Source organism: Cynoglossus semilaevis, chromosome 14 (genome assembly GCF_000523025.1).
Source record: "Cynoglossus semilaevis isolate Cse_v1.0 chromosome 14, Cse_v1.0, whole genome shotgun sequence".
Classification (NCBI taxonomy): Eukaryota; Metazoa; Chordata; class Actinopteri; order Pleuronectiformes; family Cynoglossidae; genus Cynoglossus; species Cynoglossus semilaevis.
The window spans coordinates 27,951,294-27,974,699 of NC_024320.1; the positions used below are offsets into that span (position 1 = coordinate 27,951,294).

The 23,406-nt window shown below is 40.0% G+C and overlaps 2 protein-coding genes across 4 annotated transcripts in view; one reads left to right on the forward strand and one right to left on the reverse strand.

The window, feature by feature from the left end:
* Positions 1 to 1,824: 1,824 nt before the first annotated feature.
* Positions 1,825 to 15,709, forward strand: ark2ca (arkadia (RNF111) C-terminal like ring finger ubiquitin ligase 2Ca). Of its 2 annotated transcripts, XM_017038507.2 has the most exons (8): positions 1,825 to 2,255; positions 11,621 to 11,921; positions 12,008 to 12,133; positions 12,242 to 12,371; positions 13,356 to 13,460; positions 14,026 to 14,121; positions 14,253 to 14,347; positions 15,266 to 15,709. In XM_017038507.2, exons 1-8 carry the CDS (start codon positions 2,195 to 2,197, stop codon positions 15,381 to 15,383), a joined length of 1,032 nt encoding a protein of 343 aa, XP_016893996.1. In that variant the 5' UTR covers positions 1,825 to 2,194; the 3' UTR covers positions 15,384 to 15,709. The 2 variants fall into 2 exon arrangements, 1 of the variants encoding a protein (XP_016893996.1); XR_522689.3 differs by lacking the exons at positions 11,621 to 11,921; positions 12,008 to 12,133; positions 12,242 to 12,371; ... (2 more) ...; positions 14,253 to 14,347; positions 15,266 to 15,709 and adding an exon at positions 3,342 to 3,566 and having other exon boundaries at positions 2,001 to 2,255.
* Positions 15,710 to 15,727: 18 nt separating this feature from the next.
* The window catches only part of loxhd1a (lipoxygenase homology PLAT domains 1a), a 32,116-nt gene continuing 24,437 nt past the window's right edge, over positions 15,728 to 23,406 (reverse strand). The window contains exons 21-26 of one of the 2 annotated variants that reach the window (XM_025062268.1): positions 23,214 to 23,384; positions 22,981 to 23,113; positions 22,631 to 22,786; positions 20,903 to 22,486; positions 19,149 to 19,465; positions 15,728 to 15,804 (exon numbers count right to left, since the gene is read on the reverse strand). In XM_025062268.1, the coding sequence (XP_024918036.1) occupies positions 22,006 to 22,486; positions 22,631 to 22,786; positions 22,981 to 23,113; positions 23,214 to 23,384 (941 nt within the window). In that variant the 3' untranslated portion in view covers positions 15,728 to 15,804; positions 19,149 to 19,465; positions 20,903 to 22,005. Of the gene's footprint in view, positions 15,805 to 18,879; positions 19,466 to 20,902; positions 22,487 to 22,630; positions 22,787 to 22,980; positions 23,114 to 23,213; positions 23,385 to 23,406 lie in introns of those variants that run through there. The other variant, XM_025062269.1, reaches the window with a different exon arrangement.

Genomic DNA, 23,406 nt, shown 5'->3' on the forward strand with positions numbered 1-23,406 from the left:
TACATTTTAGATGTCAAACAACCTAAAATACTGCTAAATGGTAATAAACCTGAATGCAAGTTATGAACCAGGAGAAATTTTCAAAAAAAATTTAAATGCACTGAGTAATAATACAGTGACAGGATGAACGCTCAGACATCTACTCTTTAAGGACATGGAACTGATTGCAGTATAGTCTGACCTGCACTGATAGTAAACCATTGTGAACGGCTTAAAGTATTAGATGGTGGGAACTGGAAGACAAGCACATACGGGACTAGGTTTTGTGACCCCCGCGGCCTCCCATGCCCATCTGTTCCCTCACCCCCAGGCCCAGCACCACAGACAGAGAGGTAGTCAAGAGTCAGAGCAGCCCTCAGTAGATCTGCTCTGACAAATGGTGCAGACCAGGTTCAGGAAGCAGTTGTTTCTCAGGGGAGATATGATGAGGACAAAATATAACTTAATGATCTGTGCAGAGAAGATAAAGCTGCTACATTTACCCCTATGGTGTTTGTTGGCTTTATTCTCACAAAGGACATGCCATTCAGAGAGAGTTAAGCAAAATATTTAGAATTAAAAATAAAAGTTTATTTTTTCTTTTGAGATCCGTATAACAAATAACTGATCAAATGTACAAAAAAAAAAGAACAGGAGTTACACAATCAGTGTCTGTCTACTAAGGATATTTTTGGGGGCTGCTGTAAATGTGTAAGTCTGATTAGTCAGTGCTGTGAGCACTTTTCGCAAATTCTGTTGCCAGTTCTGACTAACAAGGAGAGAAATCTGCGAAGTGAAGACAGTGACATTCTGTGTGCTAAAATGTATTTCGGTCCTTTATATCAGCTCATTTTTAACTCTTCAATCGTTAAGGACAAATGTAACAACAACATGTAAGATAAAAGACTGTAGTAGTTTAGGAGTGGATGGTCGTTTGGTTAAAATACTAAAGATGTTCCGAAGAGTTTAAAATCAAATTCACTTTTACTATATATATTCTTTATAATGCAATTGTGAGCAAATTGTCTTGAGTTAATACGACTCAATCATCGAGTAACGGTTCAATTCCATTTTTATATAAATATTAGGCTTCTATCGCAATCTGGCCAGAGTCACATCTATGTAATTTACTTGTGATTTTACTGTTATCATACCATAACAGCTGCAGCGATGACAATGTGACTGACTAACCAGCTGTAGCACAGAGCTCCACGGTTCTGTGGCACTGCACACCTTTAACACAAGAGTGTGGCAAAACTTTACATTCTCATTTTGTGACAGCCATCTTGTGTTGAGCTGACCTGATGTGATGCCATTTTCACTTTTTTTATTTCTATTGAGTTTCTTTAATATTGTATATTGTTTCAAATCTGTGATCCAAAATCTAAGAATCATACAAAATTGTAACATGAATCACCTTTGTCGTACCTTAAAAAGAAATCAACAAATAATTGAAACACACTCATAAAAAAAAAAAAAAAGACTAAAAGTGATTAAATTTAGGATTCAATATGTTAATTACTACTCCTGGCTATTTTACCATTACTAATACTGCTGCAAATATTAAATAAAAAAAATCCTAGAAATTCCTTTTTTGTTTAAATAATTCTATAAATACATTTTTTACCTTCACTTTGTTCTACATTGCATTTTCCGATATAATTAGAGCTTAGTAACTACAATGGTTCACTTTTAACATTTACTTTTCATTTATTGTTCTACATTGCATTTTCTGATATCATAATTAGAGCTTAGTAACTACAATAGTTCACTTTTAACATTTACTTTTCATTTTTAATCAAGTATAGTCTAACATTTGCCTTTACGAATTTACAGAATATGAATGATGTGAATAAATCCTTAGGAATCAGGTTAAAAATAACCCAGGTGATACGTTGGCCCTTGTTAGCCCTGTTCTCTACTTGGAGAAATACAGTTTAACCCGGTCAGTTAGCATTTACATATTTATCTATGTTGCTGATAAAGAAGAATCTGGGGGAAGGGTGTTTGCTGGACCCGCCCATCTCTCATTCTATTGGCTGAAGTCTGTGCCAAAGCCAGAGGCTTCTACTCGGAGCTGCGCAGTGATTGGCTGTCGGTCTGAGCGTGTGGAGCCTGTGTAGCCTGTCCGTTTGAATGTACTCAGGACTGGAGGGGATCATTTCCATGGACCATCTGTCTCTTTGGCTGCCCACACAACAAAGAAGGACCCAGGATGGTGTTAGTACATGTCGGATATCTGGTTCTCCCCGTCTTCGGCTCAGTTAGAAATAGAGGTATGCCTTTAGCTATATGTGTTTATTAATTGTATTCTAACCTTTAACAACATTATTCCGCGTCTCTTGTGTGTTTTTTTTTTAATGTCCGTTAATGATGTAAACAGAGCTGACACCTGCTATTAGCCGTGGTGCTAATTTCACAGCCGCGTCGAGGAAACGTGGGCACAGACGGGAGACATTTAATGTCACAGCTTCCATGACCGTGTTTGTGTTCTGATGTTTCAGGGCCTTTACAAAATGACCGCAGCTCGGCTTTGGTCCTTTTTATCCTTCGTCGCTAACGCAGCTGCTTCATCTGCTGCTGGTCTTTAACAATAACCAGCAGCAGACAAGGACACAGTCAGTCTGCTCAGTAACACCCATAACTCCGCAGACACATTTAACCGTTAACCAAATTAATCAGTATCTATTGTGGATGACAATCGAATCTTTTGTCTGACTGAATTTTCCGTTTTGTGGGGAAATGAATCCGTCGTCATTACTGCGTTGAGGAAACGCCAATCGTTTTATTCCCTCGATTTCCGCAGTTTATTTATAATTAATCAAGCGAAAAAGCAACCGATAAAATTCGAAGAATCGAAAAAGAAACCAACATTTTTTTTCCTATTACAGCTGTGGTCTGAATTGAATCTGTTTTGAATTGGTCCATGCAGGCGGCTGACAACATGACAGAGGGTTTGTCTGCCTCTTTGTGTGCAGCTGTCTTCCAGTGTTGTTAGTGTTTGCTCCCGTTCCACTCTGATTTTAATGACTGTCAGTCAATGAATCCTTTCTCTAATTCACACTGGTAGTAAAACAGCACCAAGGTCGTTTTATTGAGGTTATTACAATGGTGGTATTTTCTACTGGACACCTTTGAATACATCACTCCACAACAGCAACGAGGTGAATAATCAGTCTCTCAGTTGCACATATAAAAAAACACATTGGTCTCATCCTCCACTGCAGCAGGCTATCTGTGTTGATTATGTAATAATAACAGTAGTTTTTCTTTATTAACACGTTGCCTTGTTACAACTACATGCAGTAGCACCAATGATTTCATTGTGCTTTTATTTGTGTTCTTTTTTTCCTGTTCCATAGTATCGAGGCTGGCTCTACATTCCGCATTTCTCAGACCTTTGTCCCCCTCCATTGTGTAGCTAACGATCATCTGCTGCTGTCTGCCGTAGCCTCTGCCTGTTCTCTGCATCTAGCTGTATTGTGAACCCCTTCTTCCTCATTTCCTCTTTCCATCTGAAGACGACATTGGCATTAAAAAAAAAAAAAAAAGTTCCCACTCATGCCGTATCCTTCTGTGTAACAGACTAAAGAATAACACACCTTCTGTAGCCAACAGTTTGTCTTTATTTAAACTGTCATGTTGCTCTTTAGTGAATAACCCATTATAGCGTTAGACCTGACTACAAACTGTCATTGTGATTCTCCCATTCAGTGTGGATAGACTACATTCTGTTGTAAATTTCTGTAAAGTGGATACATTTTGATCCTGTGAAATTGGATTACGACCTAGGCTCGACGGACTTTTCTATTTATGCCGTCCGTTGAGTCCGTCCTCCACTTGCTTATTTGCATTCTAACAGCATTTGTCATCACTTTAAATTTTACTCTGTCCTCTTCAATCAATTGATAAATTAAATTTACAGTCATATGATTGGCCTACACTTGCAAGCAATAAAATTAGTCAATTGTGTGATCGTCAATGGTTCACTGCACCGGCTACACTGGTGTCTCTACAGTGTTCCTGTGTGAAAGTCTTTGTACTCAAAGTGCCATAAAAGTGGAGACAAAGACACTCTTTTATGAACAAACACCTCCAGAATGCTATCCATTTTACAGGGATGTGTATATCCTGCACTGCTGTAGATCTCCTTATAGAATCAAAATGTCTTTTATTCTTTGGTTGTTATTTTTCTACCTTATGTTCTTGTATTAGATCCTAATGCATGGTCATTTTATACTTTTGTTTTTCCACATTGAACAGCAGATTCCAATGTAATCTTTGTGTAGAAATGTCCCTGCTGTACTGAACTGTGCTGTAAGCATACACATCTACTCATTGGATGCTGCTTCTGTTCTGTTAACCCTACAGAGAGCATGGTCGGGCCTTGCCTTTGGTCTTTATTTGCATGGTATTATTCTGGTTATGTAGGATTTATTACTCTTATTATTACTATTATCACACAGTGCCACAAGTACTAATATTTTCCAATAAAGACTGTAGTTTTCTTCCTAACCTTCAGTGTGCTTTTTGCTGACTTCCATGTTTTCCTCCCTTCCTCCCTCCACACTGTGCTTTCACCGAGAAGGTCCCTCACTCTTTATGTGTTCTCTGACTTTTCTACCCATGTTGTTTCTCTAAAACAACCGTATTTTCTACTATAAAGAAACAGCATGTTCATATTGACAAAGTGTTTGGTATCACAGGCTGTCATTTCCTCATGGTACAACAAAACCTCTCTCTACATTAACTCATTGGTGTTTATTGGTGTGGTGTTGACATTGGAACCAAATCAAGTTAAACACTTAGCACCCTATTATCAAATGAAATGTTAAATCATAAAAGATATATAGTGTAGAAATGTGAAACACTTAAAAATGTCATTTTCTGCTTTTTTTTTAAATGAGACTAACACAAAACCTATAATCTCATATGCCTTCCTCCACAGATTTATATTGTCATATTTAGCAGAGGTAGACCTCGGTTTTCTGGTATGCTTGGAAAATAGAGAGGTGAGCAGAGGAGTCCAGTGTTGCTGATATTTATATAGAGTTTAATTGATTAATTAAACCAACAGGAACTTTCAAATGATGATTAAAGAGTAGGTCTATCAGACTCATGATACATGTAAATGGTGAGTACTACTGTATTTTGGCCAGTTGTAATACTGTTACTGTTTCTGGTGGCGGCTGAGAGACTTTGAGAGTCTTGTCTTTAACCTATGTCTTAAGGGATACCATGGTAAAAGATAAATTAATTTCCTGGTATGATACAGTGAAGAAATTATCCAGTTATGTTGACGTCTTTAATGAATGTTATCTTAACCTATAATCCCCCCCACCCCGCCCCCCACACCCATATATATTAAACCCTGGTCAACCATATACTGCAGGTTGTGCAGTTCTGTTCTGTGAAGTATTTCAGGAAGTGTTTTGATAATAGTTCATGGTAAATTTTTCCTTATTGCCTTTTTTACTTGTAGGTTTATTAGTACCATCAAGAAATTTCAGCTTCTGGACATTAAGAGCCAAACCACAGTGTTAAGTGTGTGTACACGTCTAAAGCTGTAAATACGTGGGTCTGTGTATGTTTAAACAATCATCTCACGTATCCAGACCTTGTCTTTCCAGTTCAGCACAGTAAACGGTGCCACAAAGTCTTGACAGAAATAGGATATGACCCACTAGATAGTTTGTAGCATCATATAATGTGACTCATGTTAGAGTAAAAAAAAAAAAGCAGACACCTAAATATTATCTTACCATAAAACAAAGGTTCAATTTCTCATTGAAGAAAGGGTTAAATAAGTTAAATATGTGGCGCAGGCTCCAGTGTTGATCATGTTGGCTGTTTAGCTCTACATTTCAAACAGTTTACCCGCATTTTAAGACGTCTTAACAAAGACATTGGACTCCTTTCTGGCCCACTGCAAACACTTGAGCCTGACATCTGTTCCCAATGTCTGAAATAGTCTGTGTTATTTATGTGCAAGATATAAGGTGTGGTTGAGAAGTTGTCATGTGTGCTCTGGAACTTTAACCACTGACAACAGCAGATCTTTGAAAGAACTCAGCAGCTGGGATATAGGACTAGGAAGTGGCCATAGATTGAGCCTCGCTCCACAGAAGCTTGGCATGGTAGTTCTGTTGACTTCGTTTATTTTTCATACTTCATGAGGCTTCTGGGATTTATTTTTAAAATGCATAAAAGTGTCGTCCATTGAATGTCATTGAGCCTTTGACCCTGGTTGGCACATATTTACCTGTTATATATATACATATATATATATATATATATATAACTTAGGACATATATATATATATAACTTAAGACAATGCTTAAGGATAAATTGGATGAAAAATGAAGGGCCAGATATTTTCTCCAGTCCCTGTCCTTCTGGGGGAGTGTCTTTGCTGTAGGACTACTAGGCTCAAATCATAGACAATAAATGATAGATATTAAGTAAAGTTACAATAGAGAATTCTATTGTTAGTAATCCAAAATTTTAAGTGGATTTCAGATGACCAAAGATTATGTAGTAACATCAGCCTTGCAGGATTTAGAGGTATAGAAGTGAATGCTTGTCTTCTTTTTTAAAGAGAAAAGTCATGGATAATCAAATTAATTCATTACATTTGTTCAAACAACACTTATTATAGATGATGATGATTTCAAAAAGAGACTAAAATAATAGTTCAGCACAAATATTATATATTAAATATATATTTCAATAATTCAGATTACTCCGACATACTACAACACTGGAAACTATCATTCTTGAACTCGTCCACTGGAGCTGTTCTATTTCAGATCACATCAGCGTTTCGTTGTTGTCCTCATGTGACCCCATGTATAGAAAATCAAGTTCAGTGAACAATGTACAAGAATCATATTTTTACAAATGCTCAGTCTAGCTGCACACCATCAGGAGCATATATGAAATTCACATGCACCCAGACAGTGTGCATGTGAATTAATAACATCAGCTTGGTGGTGGGTTTCAGTGATACACTGTCTGCACCAGGCTCGGAAAAGCACTAAACAAGGGGAAAAGGACAGGATTATGTTGGAGAGAGAATGTGTGAGTGTAGAGCTGCAGTGATAGCAGCAGGGAAGGGGGACGGTGGGTGGGTGGGAGGCTGGTTGCAGATTTAATGTCAGACTGCTGCAGTTGCTGGTGGGCGGTGCTAACGAACTGTCGATCACACAGGGACACCATGCTGCAGCCACGGCGTGGGGGAAGGGCAGGATGAAGTGAGAAGGGAGGAAGATGAGACTAGAGTACATGCATGGGTATTGATCTGGAAGGCTGTTCTGCGTCAGTGAGTCGTAGACGAAGCAGAAATGTGGAGGAAACAACATCATCATCATTGCTGCTGGCTGTCTTACAAAATGTCAAATATCCATGTCAGCAGTTGCTGTTGTGACAGTCCAGAGGCAATTATTTGACATTTACTCAAAGCTTCACACATATTCCAGAATTATAAGGTCACCAGCTTCATACAAATATGACTGATTTGACTCAATCAAACTAAACTAAACTAAACTAAAAGCCTTTCTTGCTTTGGACATCCACAAACTACTGAAGCTACATGACAAAAACACAGAAGAAAAATCTATTTATTTATGTCATATTTACCAATAACTGGGTATCTAAGGAAAGATATACAGATATATAAGAAGATAACCAGCAGACTGTTTGAAAGACTAAATAATCTGTAAATACCATGTAATTGTTTACTTAATAAAACAATTTATAAAACATTAAATCCCAAAACCAAACAGTTTTGTTGTAGATACAAATGATCTATTTTTTAATCTTAAAAATAAATAAATAAATAAATAAATAAGCCTGCCGTTAGCTTTGCAGAGAGGGCGCCGTTTGATGTGGATGCTAATTTCACTAGAATTAAATTAAAAAGAACTAAAAAAAAGCTTACACTTTCACTTGAGGACTGTACAATGTCCTTAATATTGTCTTGATTTGAAGTATTCATGACATTTTTATGTCCAGGAAAACTTTATATTTAATTGCCATATAGTTCATGTTTTTACGTTTATTACGTTTTTCTTGGTTACGTTAAAATCAAAAGTTGCAGGTGTTCCGGTTAGAGCAGTGACGTGCGGTGAGGTTCAGGTTAGAGCAGTGACGGTGAGGTTCATGGCCGCTGAGGCACTGACTCCTCTGGAGTCAGATTTACAATTGTAAGAACCAAAAAGAGCATCTTATTTCACTATTCATTCCACAGCATACACCTGGTAATGCTTCATATCCATCAACATTCCTTTGTCAATGACACTAACAACACAAACATATTTGTCCTACAAAGAACGTTTCTTTTATAGAAATGATTAGAGCCCCCTCTTGTGTCTAAGCAAGTCATATTTACTGTTAACAAATTAAAGTATAGAGATGAGTGCAGCACAAATTAATTTCAGTAAAAATTTCAGTTATTTTTCAAACTTTCAATCCTTCCGCTTTAAACAGAGGTTGTCTATCAATTCGATCAGAAAAAAAATTAGGCCAACAATTTATCAAATAAAAAAAAAATTACTTACTCCTATCTTATTTTTAAAAAACAAAAACTTAAAGCCATTTTTAGCCTTACCTTTACTTATGGATAAAGTCCATGGCTGTAGCTCTCGGTTTTCCTTCTTCTTAGCATTGTGGATGCTAATGTTTAGTCTGTAGTTGCTCATCCAATGCCAAATCTATCCTAGAATTTCCAAAAGTTTTTAAAGAAATACGGCTTCGAATGTGCGTGGCTGATATTTCATGTCCGCGGAGGCTCCTTTGTTTCAGGTCCCAGTATCCCGAGTTAGTCCAGACGTTATCACACGACGACAATAAAAGACAAGGAGAGCAGTAATGGCGGCTTCTTGCAGGACAGTCACGCAGCCAGTCTTTTCGTTTGTACCGGTACATTCGTAAAGAACGACTCTTCTGTCCCGTAGCTCCGACGTTGGTCTTCAATCACTTATCACCTTCTGTTTGGACCGGTTTTGACCGGAAATGTTTCCGTCTTGAAACGTAATCCACAGTCAGTCGGATCGGGCAGAGCATAGAAAACGCTGTTCTTCACCTACTACTGGCTCTAGCTTCGCGCCGTCTTTTAATTGCCTGTTGACGTCAGCTGGAGAGCACCTGTCAGTTCACGTACGACCCCTTGAGGCGAGGCTGAGTACTGTCTGCCTGGCTAAGAAGAAACAGAAACTGGCAAGCGTCATGTGACCCAGTTTGTGTCGAATCGCGCAGTCTGAAGTGAAGCACAGTTCGTCGCTGCCTCACCCGGGATTTCTGTGCTGTATTTGATTAAGGAATACTCGAATTCGGCGATTTTTACTTAATACAATGCCAAAAATGTGTAGAGTCATACTGAAAATGCATTTTTAATACAGATCAGCACGTCACTGGGTTAGAGGAAAGTCTACATTTTAGGATTTCTTGATTTTAGCCAAGGGAACGTATTCAACGTTGGACAAAAGGTGCCTGTTAGCCAAAACAAGTAAATGTTTACCCAAAAGAGTAAGACAGTAATTGCCAAGCTGAAAGAAAAACACTTAAACTTAAAGAATAAAGAAAAACAATCAAGTGGGAAAAATAATATACTAGGTGTAAGCCAAGAAATAACGAGAAACAGGAGAACGTTTGCCAATAAAAGATAGCTAAGTTAGCATATATAACTTAAGATGCTCACATTCCCAGATTTCAGCCCCCTTACAGACCAAAACTCACCAAAATAATCTCAAAAGATGACGATATGTTTCCAGTTGTACGAGCTTGATGTAGTTGCCGTGGCAACACTTTGAGATATCCCTGAAATACATTTCAGCGACTTGTTTTGTTACATTTTGACCTCGCAACTGGATCATTTATTTTAACATGAAATGAAAGGTGAACACAAAGTAATATTATTCACTGTCATCAGGGTTACTATAATTAAGTCCATTGGCAGGATCTGTGTTAAACAGATATTTTTTGCCAGATGCTGTTATGAAAATGGTCTGTTACCTTTGATTAAGGAAACATTCTCTAGATCATTCTAGATCATTCTAGATCAGTCTCTATTTCCTGCTGTCTGTGTTCTTGTCTGGAAAGCTAGTAACCTGTAATGGTTTGTAATGGGAGGTTTAATTATTTACTAATTTCCTTCGCCTTCCCTCTTACCCTCGTTCCTTCTCCCCAGCCGGCCCCTCACCTCTTTTTAAGGAGCCAAGAGTCATTTGCATTGATTGTTTTGTGCAGGTCAATACAGAGGAGATTCACTTTAAATTCAGAACCGTCTCATACGTCGCCTCCACCTCTGAAGGCAACAGTGGGGGAGGGTACGTGGAGGCAGATAATCTTTGATGGAGAGTGTAAATAAGAAACACATTCATTCAAACGGACACAATAAATGACATTAGTCTGAGAAACTGGAGAGTTATCACAGAGCACAGACACCCGTCAATACACCGAGAGCTGGAAAACACCCCAGGGCTGTTAGTCAGGATCCATCCGCCCTTCAGGCCATGTGGCAGGCACACAGACAGGCCGCTGGGTACAATCTGTCTGTGGGTTTAGATGGGACTCCACAGGGGTCCTCCGAGGTCCTCGTCCATCTGTTGTATTGTCTCCTTTGTCTTGTCTCTTGTGTCCTAAATTTTATTTAGCGCAAAAAGTTGTTTCAATATATTTTTACTGTCTATGTGAGTTTACGACAGATGTTAAATGCCTGGCTCAAGGGTCAATCATGGTACACAGTTTGGATTAAGGACTTTAAAAATATCTTCAAGTTTGCTAGCAGGCAAGGAAGGGTCCGCGGCAGTGGGGGGTGGGTACAATCCAAGCAGCCACAGAGCGAAGAGTTCCACCCCAGGGTTATTTCTTGAAGAGTTTGTTACAGGGCCTTATTTAAAGACAGACAATGTTCACACTCACACCTACAGTCCATTACAGGTGCTTCACAATCTTCGCACTCACACCTACAGTCCATTACAGGTGCCCAATCAATCTAGTACGAAGGCTGCACGTTTTAAACTGTGGGTGGAGAAAATTCAAACTTCATTGAGAATGATTGGGGTTGGAAGCAGCGATCGCTAAGGCACGGCTAACATGGCTAATGTTTTTGCTAAGTCACCTATGACTTTGAGCCAATCACCAGTTTAATAGTTGAATACTTTACTTTGAAAAAATCCGACTACTCCAGGGTCAATTATTAGTTATGTTTAAGTCTCCATTTGTTATTATGTTTTGGCTTCATTTTGCTACTTTTGCTAGCTATTAGCTATATTAGCTATATATTGGGCTAACCCGTTTTGGGCTAACCTGTGCTTGCCCGTGTTTGTCCGGCAAATTTTTATACTATATTATTTTTATTTTATACCAACTTGTTCTTTTCTCTCATACCCAAAAGCATATTTCGTGCAACAAATACAAATGTACAAAAGCGAGTATTCGTGAATCTCTGCATGAATATTACAAGAAAATCAGTCGCACCGCATGTATTTTGTGATCGTGGCTGACTGATCAAGCTCTGATATGAGGGCTGATGTACAGAGCTAACTATATGCATTATCTTTATTGGTTCGTAAGGGTCTCTCTGCGATGTTTGCTTCGCTGGAATTAAATGTTCTAATGACGGACATTTATTGCCCACAGGAGCACACTTCACCAGGCATCATAATAGCCATGCTACCTCCTGCCGAAACTTTCACCTGGGTGCTCCCCAGGCGCCGCTTTCAGCCGAGTTCCCTCTAGGACACATCAGCCAGCAGCCTCAAACAGGCCTGGCCGCCCACCTGCCCCCGGCACACCACCCCCCTCTCACTGCCCTGCCTGCTCCCCCTCAGTTCCAGGATGTGCCGGGGACTCCATTCCTACCTCAGGCTTTACACCAGCAATACCTCATCCAGCAGCAGCTCCTCGAAGCTCACCAACGCAGGATCCTCCCACACTCCAGGTACGACCACGGCTACTGTGCGTACATACAAATACCTTATACATGTATCCAAGAAAAGCCCATCAGACAAATGTATTTTACTGCAGGAGAAGCCAGGAGCGTATTCCCCTGAACCCCCACAGACTGCGTCCAGGGTACGAGTACTCGGCTCCCCTCCACGTTCCACAGCCAGTTTCCCAGCAGCCACGGTACCTAGCTGAGGGCACTGACTGGTGAGTGTCTGCTGGACATTAATGAGTGAAAATGACCCATCTGTCCGTCTGTCACGCTGCCTAAAAGGGTGACAACACCCATTAAGGCACCTGTCTTTTTGCCTGCAGGGACCTCAGTGTGGACGCCAGCCTCCCTCATCACCAGTATCAGCTGCAGCAGCTTCCACAGCACTATCAGCATTACCTAGCCACCCCACGAATGCACCACTTCCCTAGGAACACATCCTCCGCACAAGTGGTGTGTGTCTATATACTTGTGTTTTTCTATTCTGTTTTTAAAAGTGTTTTGCTATGGGGTTTTTTTTTGGGGGGGTGGAGGGGTGGGGTAGGAGGGGCAGGGGGCTTTTAGGGCTAAAGCGTTAAAAATGAAGCCTGACAAACTGACACAAAAAAACCCAAAATGGAACGGAACAACAATCACGTCAACTGTCAGGGCTTTTTTTTTTCAATACAAAACTCTAATATACTGTTTACAAAAACGCAAGAATTTTACCCAACATTCAGAACTTATGTTACGTATGTGATTAAAAATCCATCCATCCATCCATACATTTTCATCCGCTTATCTGTTACCGGGTCGCGGGGGCAGCAGTCACCACCCAATACACTCTGCCCGGTACCAACCCCCCCCGTAAACCTTCCTGCAGGTGGTGAGTCCACTGGAAGGTACCAACCGCCCTAACCGGGATTCGAACTTGCCCAGGAGGTGAACCCTGGGGTTTCACACCAATGACAGAGACATTGCCTCTGGGCCAAAGCGCCACTATGTGATTAAAAAGAATTTTATAAAATCAAATGATCAATTGTCAAATGGATGGACTTAAAAGACAAGTGTATCAGTTGTAGAAAAACCCAGGAGTTTATGGTTTTTTTCCCCCCTGAGGATTCAAAGGATTTATGACTCCATATTTTTGATCTTCTTTTGATCGAGTCCCTCACCTTAGCTCATCGATCGATATGTAGAAAACAACATCTCTTCTTCTCTTTCCCACAGAAAATAAAATCATTCAGCAGTGATATCCATGTTTCCAAATCCCTGATTTAGAAACAAACATATCAGGTTTGCCTGTAACCTCAACTTTACAGTGTTAAGAGCAGAATACTTGGTCTGTTATCCAGTCAGTGCTACCTACAGCCTCGGTGATGATTGGTTTATGGTGATACTTGATACTTGACCTGTAAGTTGTAGTAAAATGATATTGGGTTGTTTTTTTTTTTGTAGGTTGTGCATGAAGTAAGAAACTACCCTTACCCCCAGCTGCACCTGTTGGCACTGCAGAGTCTGAATCCTTCAAGGCATGCCACTGCTGTTCGAGAAAGCTACGAGGTAAATATGTCTCCGAAAACATTTCACGAAATATCTGCACTTCATCCATCAAAAGCCACAACCTGCTTGAATTAAATTTTGAGCGTTGTCTCTGAAAAGCACAGCATTTATTTAGACCTCGTAGTTTTCTTTGTATGGAGTAACACTGACTGAATGTAAATATGGTACAGTGGCCTAGGAAGGGTGTACGAAGAGTGAAAGGAAACAAACGTCAGGTGGTAAAAGTGAGAGAAAAGGAGACAAACGTCAGGTGGTAAAAGTGAGAGAAGAAGTTTACAGGACAGTTTTGACATTTGTTACGGTGTATTATACAGGGACGGTGGCACTGTCCAAAAAAACAGGAGACTGAACTGAAGGTGGAACATTTTTTTGGAGTTAACAGAAAGGGCAGAAATAAATTGGAGGAAAAACTTAATAATAAAGTTTATACAGAGAAGTTTGAAGAGTTTTAGACTCAATGTGCTGAGGAGAGACAGCAGATATACTGTACTGTAACTAGTGAGGAGGGAAGGGCGAGGTCATGAGGTGAAAATGTTTTAGGTTAAATTTGAACTTTTCTCTTCAGGAGTTATTACAGCTGGAGGATCGACTGGGCAACGTCAGCAGAGGCGCCGTTCAGACAACCATCGAGCGATTCACATTTCCACACAAATACAAGAAGGTAGGGTTGTCGCAAGTCGGTCGAATAAAGATGTTTTCAACATTTACACATTCTAAGGTTATCATGTTTTGGGTTAGCTTATTATGATGTCAACCTTTTCAAATCAAAGCTCTAATCTGACCTGTTTGCAGAGAAAGCCAGTGCACCTGAAGATTGGGGAAGAGGATGAAACAGATGAGAAATGTACAATCTGTTTGTCTATGCTGGAGGATGGAGAGGACGTCAGGTCAGAAACACTACAAACCTAACATGTCTCAGCCTAAAACACGTCTTTTATTAAGCTTTAGGTGACGCTTAAAAATACATTCTTAAAACTGTCTCATGACTATGTTATCTGCAAATCAAACAAAAGCCAATGAGTGAGATTTTTAGTTAGATGTGGGAAGGGTATTTTGGTCCTGACCAAATTGTCAGGCCACCGGTTCTTGTCACGGCCAAGAAATAGTCGCACTCACATTAACACCACAAGTACATTTACACTTCGCTAACTGTCACAGTCCAGTTTTCTTCAGCTCGAAGGCATTGGTTCAGCGTGTTCCCACCTGTTTTCAGTCTTTGCGCCCAACAAGAAAAACAGCCGCTCTCCTAAATCTTAAAGCGTCTTAAATGCGTGAAACGAGGAGTCATTTTACAGCACAGAGAGTCTCGGCCGAGCAGAGGGCAAAGCTATCTCTTCAAGACCGAATGCTAGATGCTAGATAATACCAAAAGATATCAAACTAAGCCATAAACAGCTAAAGAAAAAAAAACAGACAAATACCAAATAACTTGCCTTAACATTAGCCTGGAAGAGCCAAAATAGAAAAGCTATGCTCAATTAAAGGGGTAAAATATGAATAATTAGCTTAGCAAAAGCTATTTAAAAAACCTATAAAGTCGTTAAAAACACTTTGATAAGTCAACAAATAATGTTTGTACATAAGAATGATAACATAACAATAACTGAATGTTAGCTGAATGTAAGCTAATAATTATGTCGCAGTGGTTTTATCCAAACAAGTGTTAACGACATTAGCTAGTACATGTTAATCAAAGCTAGCCAGAGTTATTTTGATTCCGGTCAGTAGTTCTGTGTAAACACAGCTTCATGTTTGACATTGTGAATCAACACTGACCCTTCTATCCACTTGTTTCCGACCTCTAGGAGACTTCCCTGCATGCACCTCTTCCACCAGGGCTGTGTGGACCAATGGCTGGCCACCAGCAGGAAGTGTCCAATCTGTCGCGTTGACATCGAGACACAGCTGAACCCTGACAGCTGATGAGATCCAAGCTCTGGCCTGTCACTTTGATTCCTCCTACTCTCTTCTACCCCTCTCGCTGCCCCCTCTTCCCTCCCTCCCTCCCTCTCTCCGTCCCTCCCTCCCTCCCTCCACGCACCATGTTGGGTGCTTTGCCAAATGTCTCCAGACGTCATGTGACATCACCACGTTTCTGACTCATGCTTTACTGAGCCAAGCCAGGACAACTAACTGCATGAGAGGCAACTGCAGTGGAGTCTCTTTATATAGAAGCACATCCCTCTGGACATGCACACACACATACACACACACACACACACTGTCATGTACACAGGGTTTACCTGTAGCTTGCTGCTCGTCAGTGGGGTGTCGTTGCTGTTGTGTCGTACTGTAGGTATAGCCTTGGGCTGTGTAGCATGTCCTTAAAGCCATGACTTATGTCCTGAGAGTGTAAAACACATAAACACACCGAGCTGGCTTCTTTCTCTCTTATTTATATTGATACACATACATATACACACACACCTACTTAAAATTCTGCCACACACAAAAAAATGCTTACCAGACACTAATTACTCTGATGCCATGTTTACCTGAAGATCATTGTGGTCGTAGTAGAGTAGCAGTGACCAACGTGTGATTCCTGGTGACTCTTTGCTAACCTTTCGAAAGCAAACGCTAGCTAGTGGAGTGTTTTAATACTATCATGCAGCTTTGACATTTTGCAATACGGTTGTACTTTTACCTTTGGGTTGATGTCACGTGAGCTAGTGTGGTGTGTGAGTAGATGTCTCCTTTACTGCCGCACAAACCAAGCCCAGTGACCGAGTCGTTGTGTGTGTGTGTGTGTGTGTGTAACATTTTTAAAATAGGTAGATGCTGTTTGTTTTTTTTTTACCAAAATACTTCTTCATCGTGTAGCTTCAACCTGACACGCAGGTCCACGGCTCAGTGCTGCCTGGCTGTGTTTGTCTGATTTAAAGCAGTGCTTTTTCAAATGGTCAGGTCCCTGCGTCTGCAGTTTACCTTCCGGTCGTGACCCCCGTTGTTGAATGAAATTATTGATGGTTTTATGAAACCGATCAGAAATCGATCCTTGTGTTTTCAGCTCAGAGAGTAGAGAAATGTATTTTAATTTATTTATTAATTAATAACAATACATTAAATATAAATAATTTATATAATTTAGAAACGTTTGGTGGGTTGGATTAAAAAGCTGAACCGACCGCATCCGGCCCCCGGGCCTTAGTGAACCGACCGCATCCGGGCCCCCGGGCCTTAGTTTGCCCACGGCAGTTCTAGCCTGACTGCTACCAAACAGAGGTTTAAGAATGACATTTTTTGCACTTTGACTTGCTCAGAATATGATTACAGGTGCTACGCAACATGAACACATACAAAAAAAAAAACCCAACCTGTTGTACCCTACTTGTCCAATCCTTTCCCTCTGTATGATGAACAAAAATCCCATGTATTCATCAATGACTTGCAGCTGTAGTTCTGACCTGTACTGCACCGGTCGTAGATGTATTTGAAGTAGTGCAGCTGAGCTCTAATAGAGCTGATTGCTAAATGGTCAAAGAGAAACTCTGGTGCCTCCAATCTTTAGCCCATTGACAATCAGCAATAGCATTCTTTTAGTCTTTAACATCCAGAGATGTGCAGTACATGCTGACGAACTACAGTACTGTTATCTCTGCAACTCACTTCAGATCACGTCCCAATGATCAAACTGAATTGATTCTATGGGATCTGTCCCTGGATGTAGTGGTCCTCATCCTGTATCCTCACACAGCTGTGGTTTAAACACAATAATTAGCACACGCTGTACCAGAAGTAACCAGAAGGGGAACAGAAGTTTGTTATACTAGGTTTTCACACTGACCAAATTCAACACACAAAGGCGTCCAGTGACCAGGTTATGTTGCGTAGCATTTGTAATGACATTTTAAACATGGTAAAATGTAAAAGGATTGACGTAGATTTGCTTTGTGACAGAAAACTGACAGTACGACGACCGGGTCTTTGTTGCTCTAAAACGTTGCTCTACTGACTGGTACTTGTTGATCTGGAAGAGCAGTTTCAAGTTTGGAAAATTGCTCAATTTCTTTCCTAAAACTCAGCCACATAATGGCAGACAATGCTTGGATGGTGAGCTTTCTTTTTTTTTAAAAAAAGCTCTTGTCATTATTATCAATTACTTTTGATTATTTTGTAAGAAACAAGCTGCAGTTCAAATACAGGGTGCAGAAAAACACCTGACAGGATCGGCACCGACCATTTGACAAACACTGACTTGAGATAAGGTGACTTGAAACGTGTGTCTAAATGTTTTCAGGTTCGACCGAGGCTCACTAGCATGGCCGCTGGATTGCTTATATAACAAAAAGCCAAAAAAAATAAAAATAAAAAAAATATATCTATGATGCACTAACTGCAGTGAGAGTGAGGTGGGAGGATGTTTCAGCTGCTCTCATACCTGCACCTTCATCTGGCGCAGGGCCAGTGGCAGAAGATTGTGAGCTGAAAAAAAAAAAAAAAAAAAAAAAAAATCTTTATTCCTCGACTAGGGCTGCGAGCTTGTTGCTGTTATTACACTTTGGGAGAGTTTGCCGTGCATGACTGAGTTAGTCTGAGCTCTGACTATCCTTTTAACACTAACAGACGGACGACGACGTGAGCACGGCGTCCGCAAAGGATCCTTTGACTTGTAGCCTGTGTTCATCCAGCTCCACGAAATATAGGATCTTCTTTTAGGGAGCTAACACTTTTTCGCCTAAAGAACAAGCACATGTGACAACAGTTACAGCCACAAATGTTGTTTTTTTAACCATTGGTGTTGCATTGGTTTGTATTTAGATCTAGATTCCAGCAGTGTTTGAGCTGAGAGAGGAGCTTGTGTATTGATCTTGTGTATTTTTGTGACAGATCTCCCCTCGTGGTTGCTATGCTGTATAACTAGAAAATGTAGAATGTGGAGTGACGGAGGCAGCCTCCCTCTCACAGTGCACACAGGAGGCAAGCTGTTTTAACATTTCCATGTGCAATAGATAGCTATGAAAAAGCGATTCAAAATGGAAGTTTTAGTTTAAATTTTCCATTTGGGAACCTTCACTTTTACAGTTTGAAATTCAAACTGAAAGTCCTGATTTACATATTTGGCATCCAACAATTACGGCCAATATTATCGGACATCCCTTGTTAAATTCACAAAAGATTTATACATCTCAGAATAGGATTTGACTGAGCCATAAAATGTCAACGCAGCTTGCCATACACACAGACATGAGACGGCCAGACGGCAGGAGAACATTCAGGCCAGAAAATCAGATCTTGGTTTCCCCTGTTTACTCCTTTTTTTTTTATTTATTTATTAATGTTGTTGGCCTGTCTTTAACTCGGCGGGGCTGTGAGCTAATGGCTGCTTTATTATGGACCCTCACTGTCCTCTGCACTGTGAGAATCAAAGACAAAACCTAACCGTACGTTCCTCTGAACCTCGTCGGCCAATTAAATCTTTTTTTTTTTTTTTTGTCTCGTGCACTGCCAGTGTTGACACTGCCTCCTCTTTTAGTGGAGTCATCTGTGACGACGTTTTTCATAGTTTACACAGGGTGTTTTGTCAGTTGAGATGCCTTAAGTATTTAACAATCATAATTTATTACTAACTGTAGATATCGTGGGTATGTATTTAATTTGTATAGCTTTTTTTTTTTGGAGGATGCCTGAATCATAATTTATTTATTTAGAAATAACACAAAAATGCTATGAAAAAAAAACTATTACCTCATTTTTGGCATCGTTTCAAACGGGAATGCTCTGCATGCAGTTGTACTTTTTAGAACACTGAAAGTTCTTTAAAAAAAAAAAGAAAAAAAAGAAAGAAAATATTAGACCTGCTGTTTGATCTCCACAAGCCGGCTGTGTGATGTTTACTGTCCGAGGCTAAGCTAATGAGCCTTCTCACTCTCTCTCTCTCTTTCTCTCTCTCTCTCTTTGTCTGTCTCTCGCTCTCTTTTTCCCTCATGTGGTGCTGTGGATCTTGGTTACATTCCATTCAATGCAATTTCTCAGATCCCCCATGCTGTGATGTAGTGGACAAACTGCAATGGAGTGAATTGGTTTTAGTTTGTTTCTTTTGCACTCACTTGTTAAAATATGGGAACCCTCTCACTGGCAAAGAGCTAGTATGTTCTTGTAGAGAACACTGGATTGTTTGTTTGTTAGTTTGTTTGTTTTTTAAATCTCTCTTTCATACACAGTGCACTGTGGGTCTTAAATCAGTCGAATCATCAGTGACGTTTCTCTGCTTTAGGAATCATTACATTTCAATTTCTCTGCTGTTTCTCTTCAGTTCGTTTTCCAGGGTAGTTTTTAGACTTATGCATAACAAGTGCCTCGCTTTAAGTGTTAGAAAAATTGTTTTTCTTCTTCTCCATATTATTAAAACCATCAACACAGAACAATCAATATCTGCAGCCATTACGTCTCGTTGGGCGCAATTTAAAGAATGGGTGAAGTCTGTGACGACAAAAGCCATTTTATACAAAAACAAACTGTCCAAATTAGATGATGTTTTGTATTATATTTCCAAACAATGGAGATATTTTACATTATGGGCTCTATTTCATGCATTTTTATTTTTGTTTTTTTTAGCTCTCTGCTCTTTCTTTTCAGACTCTGTCCTGTTTCTTTTTACAGTCAACAGGAAGGCAAGAATCTCAAAGCACAACCTTTTCTAAAAATGCATGTTTTCTCAGGTTTCAATATAGTCTGGATGGTTTAATAGTATATGGGGAAATATATAGAAAGAGTATAACTTAAAAAAAAAAATGATATTAATTTCGTCGCTGCTTGAATCTGAAAAACAAACCTGAAGAGAAAAATCCCAAAAAGTGCCAGTGAAAGGGCTGCCGCCATTCTTGTATGAAAATCTGCTGTTTAGCTGTGATTGCGCAATGTTTTTTCAATATAGGATATTTTATCTGGAAATAGAAGTATTTATCATTAATATTAAAGCAATAGCGCATTAATGGTGATGAGTGTGTTAATGAAGATATGGATGAGCTTATTATGGGTAAATGTTAGATTTCATTTGGTGGAATTTTGTACTTTATTTATTATTACTATTACTAATAATGATAATGGTTTCAAAAGTTGCATTGCTAAACCCAAACTGTTTTTTTGTTTTTTTTCTTATTTGAATTCATGGCCTGTATATTATCCTTTTGTATGTGCTCTTTTTGTAATAAATCTGATAAAAACCGCCATTACCGTCTGCGTTCTCTTGCTTTTAGGCATCACAGTTGACACACACACTGTGTTATTACAACGTTAAATAAGAAAAAAAAAATCATGTTTGACTTACATACACATTACTAGTTGATAGCTGATGATTAGCTGATACATTTTTACCTTTTTTTTTTTTACCATTGCTCAAATTGAAACAAAAAATGTAAAAAACAAACTTTTCAAATGACAGTGAAAAATAACAGCAGCATTATTATTATTATTATTATTATTATTGAAATCAAACTCACATTTGTTCTTGTTGTACCCCCAAAGGATGAAAATTAGGAACGGCAGTGGTAACGTCTTTCTACCAGGTTTCTGTGAGCTCTCTCTCTCTCTCTCTCTCTTTTCCTCCTGTGTGTTATTGACTTAATCAGTGGGATCACACTCACCTGTGTCTCTGTCATTAGTGGTACTCGTGTCACCTGGTGCCCTGGGTGTGAACTATCTCTCTCTCCTCACTCTGTCTTCCAGGATCATTGTCATGAGTTACTGCACTTGGGTTCTGGCTGCTTCTCATGACGTAACAGTTTCTCAACTTTAGAACCAGCTCCTTGTATGGATCCTGTACATGCTGACTCCATCTAACCATAGGCCTAGACTGCTGGGGGCACTCTCTCTTCCTCTTACTTATGTCTGCGTCCAGGATTCATTTATTCCCTCACTCGTCTTTCCTTCTTCCTCCTCTCCTCGTCGTCGGTTTTCACTCTGCAGAGTCTCCTACTCTCACATCTACACTCGTTCGTCCTTCACACTGAGTGGTTGATTGGTGGACGAACGGCTCTAAACGACACAAAAAACAAATGTACTGTTATCTTCAGCAGATTCAGAGTTTAAAAGGAGTAAAAAAAAAAAACACTTTAAACTCAAGAGAGCAGTGGCTGTGACTTAAAATAGCTTGTTAAGAGCAATGAGGTGAAACTGACACACGCTGCAAATCTGGCTGAGTAACAACAGTAATAGAGTGAGCTGGAAGACTGTGAAAGGCTCACGGCATGAAGAGTATCACCTCCATTTTAGAGCAAAAACTATTTCGTTTCAGTTGTTTATAGATCCATTGGAGAGTCAACCACAGTACTAAAAAACACTTTAATACGTTATAAAATGTTCGTTTTGACAAAACGGGTAAACAAACCATCCTTGTATTTAAAAAGAATGGCACATTGGTGTATTTTAATAATTCCAGTAAAAGCTGAATTTTTATGCGTTTACGTAATAAAATATCTGAATGATCATTTAAAAAAAAAGGTTTATATATAAAAATCTGTCTCAGTTTGTGAGATAAAAAAACAAAACAAAAAATCTCTTTGGTCAATAATCTTTAACATTGGGAACGCTGTTCTAACTGTGCTCAGTATTTCGGGAACAGGACTCTGCTGATTTTCCCATCAGCCCTCTTCGTATCCAGCCATTTGCCACAGAGAAAAATGGTGGTGACACCATTGGCCGTGTTTGTCACCTCCACACGATCCAGCAACCAACCAGGACTGAGCCCCGAGTTGTCGTGCTCCACGCGGAGTTTCTGCATCTCTCCCATGTCCAACATTTCCAGCAGGAAGCGATCCGTCTGCTCCCGTTCGAAGAGGTTGCGAAACTTCTGCCGCAGCTGCCGGCGGCCCGAATCTCCGTTGGAGCCGTAGATGGTGATGAAAACATTGGCGTCGGTTCCTGCTCCCTTCTCGTCACCTGTGATGACGATGATCTCGTACTTGATGGGGACCAGGCTTCGAGCTTTGCTGGCGAAGCTCTCAAATGTCTTGGTGCACTCGAAGGTCATTGGGTCGTCTCTCTTAGTGGAGAGAGGGATGAGAGCGTTGCAGCTGAAGACGTACCTGAGCGTTAACAGGAGAGTAATGTTGGTTACCAACAACAGTAGACAGTAAACAGGAAATGACGGATGATCACAGTACTGCGTGATGTCAATCCCATTGGCTGGAATGCAGCCCTAAACCAGAACTTAAAAGCGTTTGTCTTACTTGTTTCCTAGTTCTTTCTCAGTGATGGCCACTTCCTCCACATGCCAGTGAGCCTCCGCCTTCACCTTCTTTCCATCTTTAGGAATGTGACCCAGACAGATACCAACAATGTCTCCCACATTCTTGGACGAAAAATCAAATCGGTCAACATTTCCCCTGAAAAAACATTGTGAAGAAACGTGGGAGTAGCACTTGTCTTTGTTAAACTTTTCAAACAAATGTTTCCTGTGTAAACACATATTTTCCAGATAAAGGTTTAATGGAGGATTATGGATTTTCTACTATGTCTTGAGCTAAAGAAACTAGTGCTAAGAGGCCGAAAAGCGGAGGTGGATGCTGTCTGTGTTTACCTTAAGAACCTTTTCTTCTTGGAGGAATTTTCCATTATGAATTCTTTTGATCTTCCTTTTTTCCCCTCAAGAACAATCCAGACGTTTTCTTTGGTCTCCGCTGTGTCTCCAGTTTTGACACAAATTTCATATTCTTCAAGGATGAGAACATGGACACAGTTGGCTGAATTTCTGTACATGTGAAAATGTACATTTCGTGTTTATTTAAGGCGGTGGGATATTTGCCGTCTTACTGGTCTTCTCGTTGAGGTCTAAGTAGTCGTTGTTAGCGCAGGCCAGTTCTCTCATTATCTGCCCGTCATCATCATTCTTGGCGAGCCAGCGGTCACAAGGGAAACGAAAGGTTTTGTCCAGGAGCTCGTCCTTTACATCGATGTAATCCAAATGCCATCCTGGAGCAAGTCCTGGAGACAGAGAAGGGAGCGA